General features: G+C 44.9%; 1 protein-coding gene across 2 annotated transcripts in view; it reads left to right on the top strand.

Moving 5' to 3' along the window:
• creb3l4 (cAMP responsive element binding protein 3-like 4) overlaps positions 1–17,059 on the top strand; it is a 45,786-nt gene extending 28,727 nt beyond the window's left edge. For both annotated transcript variants that reach the window (XM_083648203.1, XM_083648202.1), the window contains exons 7-10: positions 4,740–4,808; positions 5,311–5,395; positions 8,381–8,474; positions 13,758–17,059. In XM_083648203.1, coding sequence (XP_083504329.1) covers positions 4,740–4,808; positions 5,311–5,395; positions 8,381–8,474; positions 13,758–14,083 — 574 coding nt within the window. In that variant the 3' untranslated portion in view covers positions 14,084–17,059. The remainder of the gene's footprint in view (positions 1–4,739; positions 4,809–5,310; positions 5,396–8,380; positions 8,475–13,757) is intronic.
• Positions 17,060–17,471: the final 412 nt, after the last annotated feature.

Here is a 17,471-nt window from a genome sequence, read left to right as displayed (position 1 = left end):
ATGTCTTCAATAATGCCAGTAGAAATCACACATCAATTTGTAATAGAAATCATAATGCATGTTACAATCCGCCAAATACTTAATTTTCTAAGACAGTGGTTCTCAAACTTTTCATGTCAAAGACCCCTAAACTGACCCAAATTAGACCACTGACCCCATTTGATAACATTATGTCCCAGAGCCCCCCATCTGATAAGATTTTTGCTTTAGATGTTTTATTACAGAAAGTGTATGAAACCCATGACCAAAATAGTCCTACATTCTGTCATTGTGTTCCTTATGGATGGAATTCACATCTGAATGAAAACATATTTGAATGATTTCAAATCCTTGACTTGGTGTGGTAAGTGATATATATATATATATAACTTTATAATTCACAAATTGAAATTCTGGTGCCATGAACATGATGCAAGTCCTGGAAAGTGAAAATGTAGGTAGGGAGGGGAGGCTGGCCAGCGAGGCTAGTGAAAAGGTTACAAGGGCATACATAAAACCACTCAGAAATCCTCACATTTTCGGATGAAAAAGGTGACGGTCACCTAAAGGGGACTATTTGCACCCCTGCAAATCCTACGTAGTCACATACAGATAATTTTGCCAGAGATATATTTGTAAGGGTTACACCAGATTATCTTGCAAATCAACCCCTTTTCGAGTTTGTTAAAATTCAAGTATATCCATAACCTTGAAAACGAGACAGGTAAAATCAAGCATTTTAAAATGAAATCAAAATGAATAAAATATGTACATTGCAGCTATCGACATAGAGCTGTAGATTTTTATTGCAAGCAGTCTTCCCTCGGTCTTCTCCGACTCTGAGCTGTCTCCGTGGCTAGAAAACAAAGTTCATAGTCCTCCTCTTTGAAATGGCGACTGCAAACTCGCAGGTCCAAGCTAGCTGTAATGTAGCCCCGGGCCTGTTTGGGACTCGTTCTGCTAGCTATGCTAATGCTAGCTACCCAGGGTAGCCGTAGTGGTGTTTTACAGCGCTCTGGATCTTTTGGGAAACAATGTGAAATAAGCGCTTTGCCCGTTTCCTCTGCTTCTCTCCTCTTCTTCGCCGTGCACAAGCTAACTACACATTTAAACCTTGCCATTATCGTTTGGTGAACAAATTAAGTAAAGTTGAGTAGTAGCAAGATTGTGTGAAGAATGTTGTTTTTTTTACGACAGCCAAGCGCCCGTAAAATCACCGGCCAAGCCTGCGGGCTGGGCGTGGACTTAGAAGGCCACGAGCTCAGTGCATTGTGGGAAGTGGAGGATTTCACACCGGAAAAGCCATCCTTTAACTGACCGACTGACTGTTTAACAGTTAACTCATTGAGTGCCATGGACGGACATGTTCGTCATTTCAAATAGTAATGTAGAGTGCCAAGGACGGACATGTTCGTCAATTGCGTTTTTTGACGGTGGGGCGTCGATCAAAGCCTTCTGCCTCTCCTGTACAAATATTATAGCTATTGGAGGTCTATAACCTATTTTACAGAACCCTTAGGTGGCGACAGTGCTCTCCAGGTTAACAGAAAGGCAGAGAAAAACAGAGAATAAGTCGTTGGGGAAACGGAAATCGCATCGCATCCGTATGCATCGATATGCATGAAGCGTTTTAACGTTAGATGTGCCTGCAGCAGGCAGCAGCCAATCTGCTCCCACAATTGAGCTCCTCCATGTCCGCTGCACAGCCCATTCGCATGATCAGCCGTTATTATTCTCAACTGGAAGCATACAGTAGTAGCCGGTGACAAACACACGCGGAAAAAGCTGGATGTCGCCGACGCGCACCCTTCACAGTGCAGACAGAGCAAACTCAGCAGAGAGCCACCTCCCATACAGGAGGAGTGTGCAGTTGAGGCGGGGCGGGGCGGGGGGGGGGGGGGGGGGGGGGCACGCAGAGCAGCACACAACACTGACCCAGGCAGCAGGACAGGGTTGGCAAACGCAAGCCAGAATATCCGATGCCCACCAGCAGCAAATCAAGATCAGCAAGAAGCTGCAACCAGCAGCGCACGCAGGGGCCAGCGCTGCTGGTTGCAGCTAAAAATATTATTCTGCCAAACAAAATTCCCTGGCCTTCACTGTTTTATTGAAGGAAATTATTTTTGAGGTGTGACTACATCAGAAAATTAGCTTCAGAGTCAGTGATGTGTTTGAAATGTTTAATTTCACAAAAGGGCCATTATCTCAGCTTCTAGAAAAAAACTGCTCTTTTTTGTTAAATCAAGCTATCTTCTCCGGCTGATAACTAAAGAACGGAAAATGATATCAATAAACCTGTTTTTGCTGATGATAGAAAAGAGTCTCATCGTTCTTTTTGCGTGTTCATTGTTTACATAGTAATATCACACAATATTCTGTGGGCCTCGAGAAATCACTGAAAACGCTCTGAAACTCTGGCACTGGGAGCGTCCGTTCTCCAAAAGTGGCTGGCACTCAATGAGTTAAACAGTCAGTCGGTCAGTTAAAGTTTAACTGACTGACTGACACACCTTGTGAACCTGTCAATCAAAACTAGAACTTTCCCTAGGACCTGGAAAACAACTGTTATCAGCCCAATTTTTAAATCTGGTGAGCAAGACTTGACATGTAATTACAGACCCATTGCCATCCTCCCAGTTGTATCCAAGATACTGGAAAAAATTGTAGCAGAGCAACTCTTAATGCATCTAGAGACAAATCAGCTGCTGCATCAACAGCAATTTGGATTCAGACCAAAGTACTCTACCGAGACTGCAAATTGTCATCTTATTGAAAAGATAAAAAAGATTCTGGATAGAGGCCATGCTGTGGGAGTGGTCTTACTACACTTAAAAAAGGCATTTGATACTGTTAACCACAGTGTGCTCCTAGCCAAACTCTCCAACTTCCAATTCTCTGATCATGCCTCACAATGGTTTGACTCATACCTCAGGGGAAGAGTCCAATGTGTACGAGTCAATGGGGAAAAGTCCACCCTCCGGGCCAATAGCATGGGGATACCCCAGGGGTCAGTCCTAGGACCTTTGCTCTTCAGCATATACTGTATATCAACGACCTACCTGAGAGTTGTCCTGGTGTTGGCTGTCAAATGTACGCCGATGATACGGACGGTCATATATACATCTGCTAGAACACCTTGCAAGGCCGCTGTCCAGCTCACTGAATCCTTAAACTCTGTATCACAATGGCTTGAAACGTCTCACTTAACATTGAATGTTAAAAAAACTGTTTCAATCTGCTGTTCAATGCGTAAACGAAACCAAAACGAAAGCTTTCTGGTAAAAACAAAAAATGAAGATATCCATGAGGTTGATAATGTCAAATAACTGGGAATAATTTTAGACTCCCACCTAAGGTTTGACCAATATTAGAAAAAAGTAAAATCAAACATCAACTGCTTTAAACTACGGTAATTAGAAAGTGTCTGACACTCCGTACAGCCCAGCTTTACATGCATGCTATGATATCTTCACACCTATCATGCTGCATCACCACCTGGTCACAAGCCTCACACACAACTATAAAACCCATCGTATCTCTATATAATCAGACAATACAAATCATGGACAAAAAACCAATCAGGTGGCACCATTGTCACATCTTGGGGAAACACAAAATGCTCAGCTTTGAAAGTTTCATAAGCTATTTAAACCGAAAGCTGATTTTTAAATGTCTGCATGGCCACGCTCCTTCCTCTTTTAATGTTACGTTGTAAGACACCAGCAGACCAGTAGAATTAACACACAGGCTTCTACAAACGGAGACTGTCGTTTCCCAATGTGTAAAACCTCATTTGGACAATCAGTTTTCTCTGTTAAAGGAGCAAAACTATGGAACAGTCTACCTACTGAGCTGAAAACACAACACAATTTTAATGTTTTTAACAGGGGTATTAAGTCATGGTTAAAAGAGAAACAACCGTGTTCTCACACTTAATACCCTTGTAGACCTCTGGTGGTACTCTGTGTATTATGTCTGTATTGTGTGTACAACGTGTGTACATTGTGTGTACTGTATTGTATGTACATCCTTGAATATTTGTATCTATAGCTTAGCTCATGTGGTTTTATATTTGATTATATTTCTTTTCCGGTATGTCCTCTGGGGTGTATTTTAGTGACTTTCTTTAGTGACTTTCTTGTCAATACCTTTGTATGTATAGCTTTACTCTTGTGGTTTTATATTTGATTATGTTTCTTTTTGGGTATGTCCATTTGGGTTGTGTTTTGGTGTAGGAATCGCCTGTTGACAGGTGTTGAAAATTAGCTTTCCGCTATAAACACTTAACGCTGTGTATCTGGTTGTTGTTCATACATGTATGTTACATCTCCAATGCTCTGTGATGTCCATATCAAATAAACTTAACCTAACCTAACCTAACCTCACTGACCGACTGACTGACTGACTGGAGACAGGGTTCCTACCCGACCGACCCACCAAAATCACATCCAGTCAAGAACCTTGGGTCTGCCTGGAAAAAGATGGAATTTTAAGACTTTTGATTTCAACCTGCTGATCTGTTTGTGCTGCACGACATGAAGAGAGAGATGCATCTGCAGCAGAGAGGCAGGACCAACTGTCTTTCTGTCACAAGTGAGGACGTTTTGCCGGTTCCAGGCCAGCAATATAATCTGTGTGTGTGTGTGTGTGTGTGTGTGTGTGTGTGTGTGTGTGTGTGTGTGTGTGTGTGTGAGTGTGTGTGTGTGTGTGTGAGAGTTGTGTGTGTGTGTGTGTGTGTGTGTGTGTGTGTGTGTGTGTAGGGCAGCAGCTTGCTCAGCTCAGAACAAGGAGCTACAGCGGACGGTAGAACAGCTGGAGAAACGCAACATGTAAGATATAACTCTACTAACTGTTAATTAACTATTAACAACTATTAACTATTCACTGCTTCATAGAGTACTGCAGGGATGACGTAATTTTGTAGGCTTACCCAGAAATCTCCTCCATGCTGGTTCGTAAGGGGAAAAGGCCATGAGATTTATGGGGATTTCGGTTAAATGCATGAAATAAGGTCTGTGGTTAACAAAAGTTTATGAAACAGCGAAGTTTGTGTTCAGCAGGACTCCACAAACAGGGAACACTGTTATGACTTTTGAAGCGTTTTCTGAAAATCGTGTTTAAAAAAAGCATTTCAACTTCAAAAGTCATAAAAGTGGTTAGCCGTGCAATGATGCTTGGAAGCAGCGCAAGCGATCAGGCATCAATGATGCCTCTGTGGATCACTAGCTTCACTGAATGGTTGCAACCCTGGTGTCCAGTGGTGGAAGTTCTAGTTGTACTGGTTGAGCTGGTTTGACCGTGTGGCAGGCTGACTGGTGTGTTGGTGTTCAGGTCTCTGCTGGCTCAGCTGCGGCGGCTCCAGTCTCTCATCAAACACACCGTCAGCAAAGGAGCTCAGACCAGCACCTGCATACTGGTACAACACACACGTGCGCACGCACACGCACACACACACACACACACACACACACTAGGGCTGCACGATATTGGAAAAAATACAGAGATTTTCACTAGATTACCAGAATAGCTCTATTTTAAAGAAAATAAGACTTCCAGAATGATTGGGGTGATTTTGTAGAGGAGTCCATCTGATTTTGGAGGGGAAATTAGGTATTTTAATGTTTCTCAACCACTGGGCTGTGGCCCACTGGTAGGCCTCAGAGCGCCATCTATCAGGGTTCATACACATTTTGACCAATGGATTTCCATGACTTACATACATGAAAAAGTGAGTGAGTTACGACATTCTACTTTAAAATGTCACTAGCCTACACTTCACTTAATGCAGCTTTTAAAGCCAGGGAAAGAGAACATGTATGCCGTATCACCATATTACCAAATCCAACATCTAAGACCATATATAGTCTCATATCACAATATTGATATACAATTTATATATTACCCACTACCCCTAATATTGAGTGCCAGAATCAACCTCACAATGATAGTTTTTGCAGAAAAACATTAGATTTCATTGATTATAATCACTGCTTTCAACTTTCAACTTTCTGATGTAAATGCATCTTGTGAAGTTAAATGAGGCTGAGGTCAGCTGTTTTAATTTTAATTTTAACTTTACATTTTCTACTCAAAGGTATTAAATAATGTTTCAATAAATCAACAATGAAACACCCCTGCCACTTTACACACTTGGTCTGACCCCCCGGATACCCCCTCCAGAAACTACCAAGTGGTACGCTCCGCATCTGGGGAGTTCTGGTTTTGGAGCGCACCGCAGTACAGACTAGAGCAGAGGTTCTCAAATGTTTTCCAGCCAAGGACCCCTTACAAGATAGAAAATATACCGGGGACCCCCTCATTCTGATTTGTGATGTTGAGCTAAGGTTAATTGTTTCCACGGAAATGTGCTTATCTTATAAATTAATAGGTTTCTTAGATTAGAATGTAATCAATTAACCATTTTAGATTTAAAGCATAACATATTTTCGTTAAACTATGAAGCTTTTGCAACAACAACAAACGCATCCGCCTCCGCAATCACATTGTTTACAGACGGGCTACTGTCAGCAACGCAACGTAAGCAAAAATAATTCAATTTAGCTTTCTGTGCATGTTTGTTGTGTTGAAGCTAAGCACTAAATGAGTGAGTACAGTTAGCGGGGCGTCTCTCTCCTGTGAGAGAGCCTGCATTTCACTCAGTAGGCTCCTCCCCTAAAGCACATGTGTCAAACTCAAATCCGGCCTAGCTAGAGCTAGCAAAGAATACAATTTGTGCAATACAATTCTCATTCAATTAGTTCTAAGCCTAGTTGTAGGCTACTAGTTGTCTATTTGCCATTATTTTTCCTATAATTCTGCTTTCAGAGCTAGTTAATTATTATGTTATTACTAAAAACCAGCACTGATCGAATCAGACGCAATTATGTAATATGATAACAAGTAGGCTAGATACATTTATATTCTGTTACATTTACAACCGGCCCTTTGAGGGCAACGATAAGGCTGACGTGGCCCGTGATGAAATTGAGTGTGACACCCCTGATCTAAAGTGAGTTTATCAAGCAACATGACAAGTTGATTTGCTTTTGACATTGCACATCCTGCGATGTGACTATTGCACATGCGCACATTGCGATGATGATGTGTAAACGATGTATCGTGCAGCCCTAACACACACAAACACACACACACACACACACTGTTAGTTGCAGGACTGCAACTACCAATTCTTTTCATTGTTGATTAATCTATTGTCGGTTATTTTCTCGATTAACCGATTAGTTGTTTGGTCTATAAAATGTCAGAAAATGGTGAAAATGACGATTAAAAGGACCAAAGCCCAAGATGACGTCCTCAAATGTGTTGTTTTGTCCACAACCCAAAGATAATCAGTTTACTGTCAGAGGAGTAAAGAAAGCAGAAAATATTCACATTTAAGAAGTTGGAATCAGTAAGGGCGTTGTGGCCAGTAAGGGTGTTGTGGTCAGTCAGTGCGTTGTGGTCAGTAAGGTGGTCAGTCAGGCCGTTGTGGTCAGTAAAGCTTGTGGCATACTCTTCGCGCCCAGCCAAGCGCATAGGGCGCACGGCGATTATGACGTCATCACACGGGGCGTGTCGGGGGGCGAGGCCTGAGCGCAGCGCGGCGCGTCCATGGAGATTTTTCTATCAGCGCGTTGGGTTTTGCTGCCTGTGCCTGTGAGATCTCTGTGGTAGGCTATCAGCGGATATCTGCTGTGATTGAGTCCTCACCGTCGTAAAGTTGCCTTTGAAGCATGGCGTTCGATTATAACGAACTAGTTGTGTGGCTTAGCCTTCCCAAATGTTGAGGGTCGTTTTTTTATAATTTAATACATAGAATTGGGAACGTTACATTCAATTTCATTCAGACTGCCTGGAGCTGCGCACTGAGTATGTTCTGTTTTGGCCCGCGCAGAGTGCGCGCGCCCTCCTCGGAGCCCTGCCTCCAGCGCGTGCGCGAAGAGTATGCCAGAAGCTTAAGGGTGTTGTGGTCAGTCAGGGCACTGTGGTCAGTAAGGGCGTTGTGGGCAGTCAGGGCGTTGTGGGCACTAAGGGCGCTGTGGTCAGTTAGGGTGTTGTGGTCAGTAAGGGCGTTGTGGTCAGTAAGGGTGCTGTGGTCAGTCAGGGTGTTGTGGTCACTCAGGGTGTTGTCTTCACTCAGGGTGTTGTGGCCAGTAAGGGCGTTGTGGTCAGATCAGAGGAACACACTACGTGGCCGAAACGGAACACACAGAGGAACACAAAAGACAGGAGGAACACAGACTGAACACACAGATAATAGTTGACAACTGACCAATTAATCATTGCAGCTGTATTAACTCTGTGTGTCTGTGCGTGTGTGTGTGTGTGTGTGTGTGTGTGTGTGTGTGTGTGTGTGTGTGTGTGTGTGTGTGTGTGTGTGTGTATGCGCGTGCGTCCTCAGATCATGGTGTTCTCTTTGGGTCTGCTCATCATGCCGAGCGTCAGTCCGTTTGGCCGAGGCTCATCTGCAGACGACGGCTACACGCCCACAGGAGGTCTGTTTAGTGTCACACACTGACTCATACACCACCAACTACAAATTAATGTTTTACTTCGTTTCAAACTTCGGATTCTCACACTATGCCAAGCTGCACTCCGTAGCGACCCAACTGGAAAATGTCCATTTCTCAAGAAATTGACCACTATACAGTAGAACCAACCATTACATCCAACAACGTGATGGTGTTGGCTATGACGCGGCCACCCGCTCCGCCCCGGTGGCTGCAGCCACGTCCGTGCCATAGCCAACCAACACCATTCTCTGCTTTTCCAGCGAGCCCTTTACACTGTCCTTCTCTCAGACCATTGCTAGCATAGTTAGCTCTTAGCTAGATGTGGTTAGCAAGAGGGATGGCTCCATGCAGTCAATATTGGATCTCCGGCTTCTGAACAAGACGCTGAGAAAGTTGCCTTTCCACATGCTTACCCACCCCGCCTCTTCAATGCCTTGCGGTCGGGGGACCATTTCACCTCAGTGGACCTGAAAGATGCCTTCTTTCACGTCCCCGTAGTGGAGAGACACAGGAAGTACCTCAGGTTCTCCTTTCAGTTGGCGGCCTACGAGTTCTGCGTCCTGCCGTTCGGCCTGTCCTTGAGTCCGCGAACGTTCACCGCCTGTGTGGACACAGCGCTAGCCCCCCTCTGTGCGAAGGGGATATGTGTCTACGTCTATCTCGACAATGCGCTGATAGCTGCGGACTCGGAAGACGTTGCCATCGCGCATACCAGGGCTGTGACAGACCACCTGCAGACCCTGGGGTTTGTAGTAAACTGGCAGAACAGTTGCCTCGCCCTGTCGCAGGTAGCCACCATTCGCTCGGACGGCCAGGGCCCTACGCTCGGGGAGCACAGCGTAGGTGCATCAATGTACGGTGTTGTTGGGGCATATGGCCACGGTGGTTGCTGTGCTCCCCCTGGGGCGACTACATATGCATCCGTTCCAGATCTGGTTCCTCAGTCACCACCTAGACCCGGCCAGGGACCGTCATTGCAGATTAGCTTTGTCAAGTCTATCCTGTCGGGCGCTGGATGTTTGGTCGAACCCCCGTTGGCTCTCCACGGGTGTGAGAGTGGGACCAGTCCTGCTCAGGTGGGTCATCCACACCGACGCCTCATGATGGGGGTGGGGCAACGGCCTCCCGGTAAACGGCCAGTGGGAAGCTGGGGAGCTTCGCCACATAGAGTTGTACGCTTGGCTCTACGCCACTTCCTGTACCAGATACGCAGTCACCACATCCTGATTTGCTCAGACAACACGGCCACGGTGGTCTACTTGAACAAGCAGGGCGGTGTACGGTCGAGGGCTCTGAACCAGTTGGCAGCGGTGATACACCGATGGGCGCCTGCTCTCCCTGTCGGCGGCATACTTGCCGGGCCGGTTGAACTTCGGAGCGGATTTATTGTCGCGGGGCAACCCCCAACAGACAGAATGGTGGCTGCACCCCCAGGTAGTGGGCCAGATTCAGCCGTGCCCGCGTCGATCTCTTCGCATTGCGAGGCACAACGCATTGCCCCCTGTGGTTCTCTGTCCAAGAGGACGGACCCCCCCTGGGCCACGATGCATTAGCGCACGCCTGGCCCAGAGAGGACCTTTATGCATTTACCCCTGTTCCCCTGATCCAGAGTGTGCTGGGCAGGGTGAGGGAGCAGGGCCTGCGACTTACCCTGGTGGCCCCAGTGTGGCCGAAGCAGATCTGGTTTGCGGACCTGGTCTCGCTGTCGCAGGGGCCGCCTGGTTGCTGCCGCATCGGGCGGATCTCCTGTCGCAGGTGAGGGGCAAGATACTCCATCCCTCCCCTTGCAGGTGGAAGTTGGCGGCTTGGTCCCTGAACGAGAGCGCCTGTTAGCTCAGGGCCTACCCATGAGTGTAGTGCTTACTATACAGAGTGCTACAACTGCGGACTTAAAGTTCCTGTCATTGAAGACTGCACTCCTGTTAGCCTTGTCTTCAGGTAAAAGAGTTGGCGTCTTGGTTGCCCTGTCAGTCCAACAGCCTTGCATGGTGTTTGCTGACGACGGGCGGAGAGTTACACTTCGGTCTAACCCCACGTACGAGCCCAAGAACATCGATGCCAGCTTCAGGTCTATGGTGATAGACCTGGCAGCTTTTTGCCCCCCTCCGTTCAGCTCGGAGGAGGAGCAGCATTTGAAAATGCTGTGCCTGGTGCGGGCGGTCCTGGCCTATGTAGGCAGGATGCACACTTTGCGCGCCTGTAACCAATTGTTGGTGTGCTTTGGGCCGCGGGCCCTGGGTCCAAGGAGCGCTTGTCGTGCTGGATAGTGGAGGCCATTGCCTTTTTTTCCCCGGAGGGTATTAAGGCCCACTCTACGCGAGGTGTCGCGACTTCATGGGCATTATTGCGCGGTGTGTCAGTGGAGGACATGTGCGCAGCTGCGTCATGGTCTACGCACCACACCTTTGTCAGGTTCTATAGCCTTGATGTGGCCAACGCGCCCTTTGCTTACGCTGTGTTGTCAGCCGCTAGGCGGTAGTGCCTTAGTCGGTAGTGCCTAGGGATGGGCGGGAGTACTCGGGTACTCGAGTACTCGTTCATAACTTCAGTACTCGAGTAATGTTTCCGTTGTTCGGGTACTCGTCCCACCCCTTTAAAAATGGTACACATGCATCGTCATGTGGATCTTGCTATACAGGCAGCATGGCTGTGTTTCAGGCATAACTGCACGGGCGTCAAGTCAGCCAGAATATAAAAGTATGTCATCTGCTTTAGGGCTTTCAAAATAAAACCCTTATTGTAACATTGGCATTAATATTAATTTTGAGTAATGCTTTACAGCCAGAGTTTCACTCGTAATCTTAACATCTCAGGTTTGCTGCATTGTTCGTTGAAATACCATTTTCTCATCCAGTGTGCATCAATAAGCTATTTACTTTTGTTTAAGTAATATTATTTTGAAGGTTTTAACCGGAAGTTTCCCAGCTCATGACAAAAATTGACTGGTGGAGATGCGCTCCCGTTCACGACACGAGACAGACGCACGCTTCATAACGCACGCCCAATAAAACTAATTGAAAACAAAACGCGGCACTAGTTTACTGACTACACTGTCGTTGTCCCATAACGTTAGCCACAAGAAATGTGGAGAACAAATCACTTTATTGCTTTATGGCGATCACTATTTAGCTGCAGCTAACATTGTAAGCAGGTCGCCATTGTAAATAAGAATTTGTTCTTAATGACTTGCCTGGTTAAATAAAGGTTAAATAAAAATAAAATAAAAACATTATGGTCACTGGTCAGTTTTCACTTTTTGGCAGAACACCGGACCTTGTAATCCGTGGATTTACGTTACTGTAACAGTGATCATGAAGCAGAATGGATTATACTGGACATGTAGGCCTATTGGAAATGAGCCTTTGCTTGTTTCACAAGATTCAAGATTCAAGATTCACTTTATTGTCCCACAGGTGGGAAATGTGTCTTGGGCTAACACCCACACTGCAGCCATAAGAACATAACATACACATACAAACACATGTTAATAAAACAAGTAAAAAATATATATGTATAGAGAAAAAGGGTATCTGCACAATGAAATGTCTGGCAAAGCCACAGTCAGGGAACCTCGATCAAAAATACCGTCAAGACACATATACATTAGACACAACGGAATAAGTCGGGCAACTCGGCAAGTTTAGGAGCTACTGTATCTCACCCCACTGCGATGCTTTCTTAGTCTAGTTACATTACTTAATATCGATGTATATCGATAATTGTGCTGCTCAGTTTCATGTCTAGATATCGATATTCGATAATTGTACAGCCCTTTATCTGGCTCTATTTAAAAAGTCTATTTACAAAGTGCTACAGGTAGTGCTTTTTCCATGCAAACGTTGTGTGAACAGCCCCACACACAGCAGATTACCCCTGCTCCGTCATTACCATAGCAATAGATATTCGAAATTAACTGCTTAACGTAGCCAAACTTGGGTTATGTTAATCCCCCCCCCCCCCCCCCCCCCCCAAGCGAGTACCCGATTACTCGTTCATAATAGAAGGAGAGTACTCGAGTATTTAAATTGGTTAAAATGCCCATCCCTAGTAGTGCCTTAGTCACTCATCATGCTGTCGGGTTGCCATGTGCAAGAGCCATGTGCCCCGTTGCTAGCCTGAGGTTTCAGGGTCGCACGTTGTGCTTCCTTGCAGCAAGGTTGGTTGTATATCGGCATAGTGTGACAATCCGAAGTTCGAAACAAAGTAAAACTTGAGGGTTGTCCTACAACACAGGTTTTACGAGTGAGAACGAGGATTCTCACACATCCAGCCTCGCTGCTTTCATTCAGGACAGCAGGATCGCTGGAACGCTTGAGAGTGGCGTTCGTTGGCTATGGCGCGAACGTGGCTGCAGCCACGGGGGCGGAGCGCGTTGCCGCATCATAGCCAACGCCATCACATTGTTGGACATAATGGTTGGTCAATTTCTTGAGGAATGTACATTTTCCAGTTGGGTCGCTGCAGAGTGCAGCTTAGCATAGTGTGAGAATCCTCGTTCTCACTCGTAAAACCTGGGTTGTAGGACAACCCTCAAGTTTTTTGTTTTGTTTTTGTTTTTCATCACTATGGTCTAAACTTAAACTAAACTAATTCCTGTCCACACCTACAGGGATATTTCTGAAAATAGTTTTTCCTCCTCCGTTTTCAAAAAAAATCCTGTCCACTCAACAGTGTTTTAGAAAATCTCTGTCCACACAAGAACCCCAAAAACAATTAATAAACGTTCACACACACAATAATGATAATAAAAAACAATAACACATAGCAGAGCGGTTTCCCCCTCAAAACCCATTATTTTCTATTTGAGCCCTGCATGGGCCTAGAATTTAGGCCCTAGCACGGCCTGTGCCCCTAACTGCTTATTTGAAAACCAGGCCCTACCCGACCATCGGGTCTCAGGTCCTGTCGGGTTCGGGTTGGGTAGCAGACTTCTGCTTCCTATGGCAGGGTGCGGAGTCTTCCCGGTCGATTGTGGATTTCGCCCCCACGGCTGGTCGCTCAGAGTTCAAGAATTCAAGTTTATCAAGTTCATGAAAAAGTGGTCCAGAAAAACACCAATATGACAAATGTCAAAATTTCCCCACCATCCATGCCAAATCCAATACAGCAGCTGTCTGTAATATGCTAATAGACATAGTAAAATATATAAATATATAGATAATAGCATACAATAAATAGAATAAAATAGAAATAATAGAGACAACTCTTTTCTAAAACTTGGTTTGCGGCAAGAATAATACTTTTTTCTCTTTTACAATCTACCAGTTATTTCCAGAAACATCCTGACAGACCCCGCCTCCTTGCTGCCGACAGACGAGGTGGCCGGCGCCGCAGTCCAACCTGACACCTTGTTGCCGCCCCCTGACTTCAACCAATCAGGACTTCCCGATGGCGGTGGCATCATCCTCCAACAGCCAATAGAAAACCCTGAAATCACAGCCTTTGAGGGCGCGGTCCAAGAGGGGAGCCAATTGGGGAACAGCTCGACTCTGGTTGACGGGCGGGCAGAACCACTGGCCCTCGGTCTGAGGTCGACAGCCGGGACAGGAAGCCTGGACCCCGCCAAGCCGGCGCACGCGGACGAGATGTAGACCGTTAGCCCGTTAGCTTAGCATAGCAGCGCTTTGGAGAACCATGGTACCCACATTTACTTTTACATTGTAGGCATTCCCACACTCTCATCCAGAACAGCCTAAAATGAGTGAGTGGGTCAGGGTTCGGAGACGTTGGTGGTCGCTGGGGTCGACCATGTGACCTTTCAGTGATGGGACGGTCTCCCTAAATACTTTTTCATGTCAAGGACCCTAAAAAGATGACTCATTCAACAAAGGTAGCAGACTCCTTATCTTGGTCTCACATATAGTTAGTTAAACCATTGCACAAAAGACCTTAGCAACCAAAGTAAGAAAAAAAATATAAGGTACCTCTGACATGGCCGAATTTATGGCGATAAATTAACGGCCATTAAGGCCATAAAGTCTGTTAGCTAACTGTGAAAACGCAACTGAAAACTAAGATTAGTGACAAGACTAATCTAGCTTCATCAAAGCTCTCTCTAGCTCTTCTAGTGGTTTTCTTTTCTTCTGCCGTTCTTTTTTACTATCTATAGGCCAATTTTGTGAGGCGTTAACCAGTATCACAAGTGCAAGCAAACAAACGGTAGCCATGGATACTGTGGAGTTTTACCGCTGTAAAATCTCTTTCTGTGCAGTAAATTCCTTAACTAAGGAAACCTTTTAAGGGATTTTGTACACCACCCTCAGCTAAGGAGAAAGTAAGTAAGCCTTAAGTGTCATACTTAAGGAGAAAACTAAAGGCGTTTTGTGCAACCGGCCTCTACACACTCCCAGTGCCAATGTCTGCTGGGACCCTGGACCCTCTTCAATGCCCCCCCGAGGTCTGCAGACCACTGTTTGAGGGATCACTACAAACAGCCACCCTGCCAGCAAGAAGCATCAACAATCTGTTGCTATGGACACGTGTGGCGTTCGGCCCGGCATGTTTTTAGTGGGGGGTCCATATTGATATATATTGTTATATGGCGGAATCCATAGGGGGGCACAGGGAGGACATGCAAACTCCACACAGAAGGGCCCTTTCGACGAGATGGCCCAACTGGGCACCGAGGGCGTGGGGAGGCATACTCCCAGTGCCAACAGCGTCCCAGATGGGAATCGAACACAGGACCTTCTTGCTGTGAGGCGAGAGTGCGAGGCAAGAATGGTACCACTGCGCCGGTCTTATTACCATGGAAACAGGGTTCAACCAAATGTCTGTGTTGGTAGTTTGAAATCCAGTCCGTTATGTTTTTTCTTCACAAAGCACTTGTTCTATCTGTACTGACTCTTTAATTAACAAAAAATATAGGCCCATGGCATTTTAGCATTATTAGCAGTTCTCATTAAATCCAACTGCTAATGCTAGCTGCAAGCTGCTCCCCATTGGTTTCAGTGAGCAATGACAACAATGCTAACAAGCTGTTTTTAAAGTAGCCTTAAGGACAACAAGATGCCCCCGCCCCACCCCTAAAGTGCCTGCCGAAGAACATTAACACACTATAATGGAAAATATATTTTTATGTAATATTTGGGTTGAGTTGGGATGAGGGAGGGGGTAGAAATAAAATTACGGTGATTGTGCTCAATCATTTTTGAAGTGATTTTTTCCTTCAGACTGTTTTCTATTGGTAATGTGGGTTTGAATGGATATTTTGCTTTGCTGTAACACTAAAAATGTTAAGTACCATCATGACCCAGTAGGACATGTCAGCTGTTGACCTTTGACCTTACCTGTCCACTAGAGCATTGATGCGCAACCGTTTTTTCATATCAAGGACCCTAGTTTTGTCTACATTAGACCCCCATTTGATGAGATTGTGTCTCGGACCCAAAGCTGAGAATATTTCTATTGTGAGACATGATTTTGTCCAGGAAATTAAATTGTACGACTGTCTGTATTGTAGGTAGAGAGATAACAGAGAAACTGCAGTAGAGTGTGGACTCACCACCGGTATTCAGGGTATTTATTTACCCACACTCTTTAGCACTAAGTACTAAATTAATTATTGAAAAATATTTCCAGAATGAGAAGGAGAATCCCACATCATGGTGTGAAAACGTTCCCAGTGCAGCCTAAGTGTTCTGCTGGAGCAGCTGGGAGCTCGGGGCCTTACTCAGACAGAGTGTATGAAGTCTTATCAGTGCGGTTCACCAGAACAGCTGATGAAAATGTTTATTTGCTCACAAACTTGTAAGAGGACATGTGGACTGAAAACTACAAATGTGCTACAAAAATGAAAATTTGTGTTGCCTTTTGTAAACGATTTTGGACATTTTGAGCGCGGATTTGTTTGAGTGTTCGTGAAGTATGAATGTTTTATTTTCTTTCTTTTTGCCAAAATTTCAAAGTACTCATGAATGATTGATTAAATTGCTTTCCTTGCGCATAGAGTAGGGCTGCAACTATTATTTTCAGTGTCAATTAATCTGTTGATTATTTTCTCTTCCCAAAACCCAAGATTACATCCTCAATGTCTTGTTTTGTCATAGAGGAAGAAACCAGAATATATTCACATTTAAGAAGCTGGAATCAGAGGATTTTGACTTTTTTTTTTAAATATATTACTCAAACTGAATAATCAATTATCAAAATAGTTGGCTATTACTTGACAACTAATTGATTCATGGTTGCAACTCTATACCTTACACATGCTTGAAACTTCTTTTTGTGCCTATTTCAATGTAAGCAAAGGGATAACAGGATGCTAGATTGCTAGTTTTTCTTACCTTTTGATAACTGCTTGTAACATTGTGTTCAGGTACCTTCAACTTATTAATGAGAAGTGTGTTGTTGCTCGATGACGATTTAACTCTCCTATCTGTTCAGCCTGTGCTTATAAGTGGCCTTTGGCCCTCTTATAAGATAAGCAGTTTCTACAATCCAAACAGCTTTATCTGAAGCATAACACTGCAGTGGAATAACACCACTCCTCTAGAAGCGTTATGTCTTTGTATGAGATACCTTCATTCATTAGCTCATAGGCTTTACGTTATATTTATTAAAAGGGAGCAACCAATGGAGGCTGCGTCTGATTTCTTTTTTAAGTCTTAAATAACAACCCTTAGCTCCAGAAAGTAGGCTAGATGTCAGGTGTGGTTTTGTTTATTCTTTTAGGTTATAATCATTTTAAAAGTATCACTGATTATTGATGTTTAGGGGTATAACAATATGCATATTGGTAATCGACTGTTTAGGCTTTTAACCTGACTGTCAGATGGTTTGTTTTCACATATCCATCTGGGAACGAGTCACTCAGGAATCCGTTTCAAAGGGCAGGCAGATTGGAGCGTGGCAAGATGGATTTGTCGTGTGATCGTGATCTCATGATCTCACGTGAATCCAGCTGCCTCACAAGGTTACGAGGTTTTATGTTCAATACGCATTAAAACCCAACAAATCTTTCACTGCTACAGCAAACAG

Source organism: Poromitra crassiceps, assembly GCF_964638095.1.
Source record: "Poromitra crassiceps genome assembly, chromosome: 1".
NCBI lineage: Eukaryota > Metazoa > Chordata > Actinopteri > Beryciformes > Melamphaidae > Poromitra > Poromitra crassiceps.
This window is presented reverse-complemented; position numbering and strand designations above follow the sequence as displayed.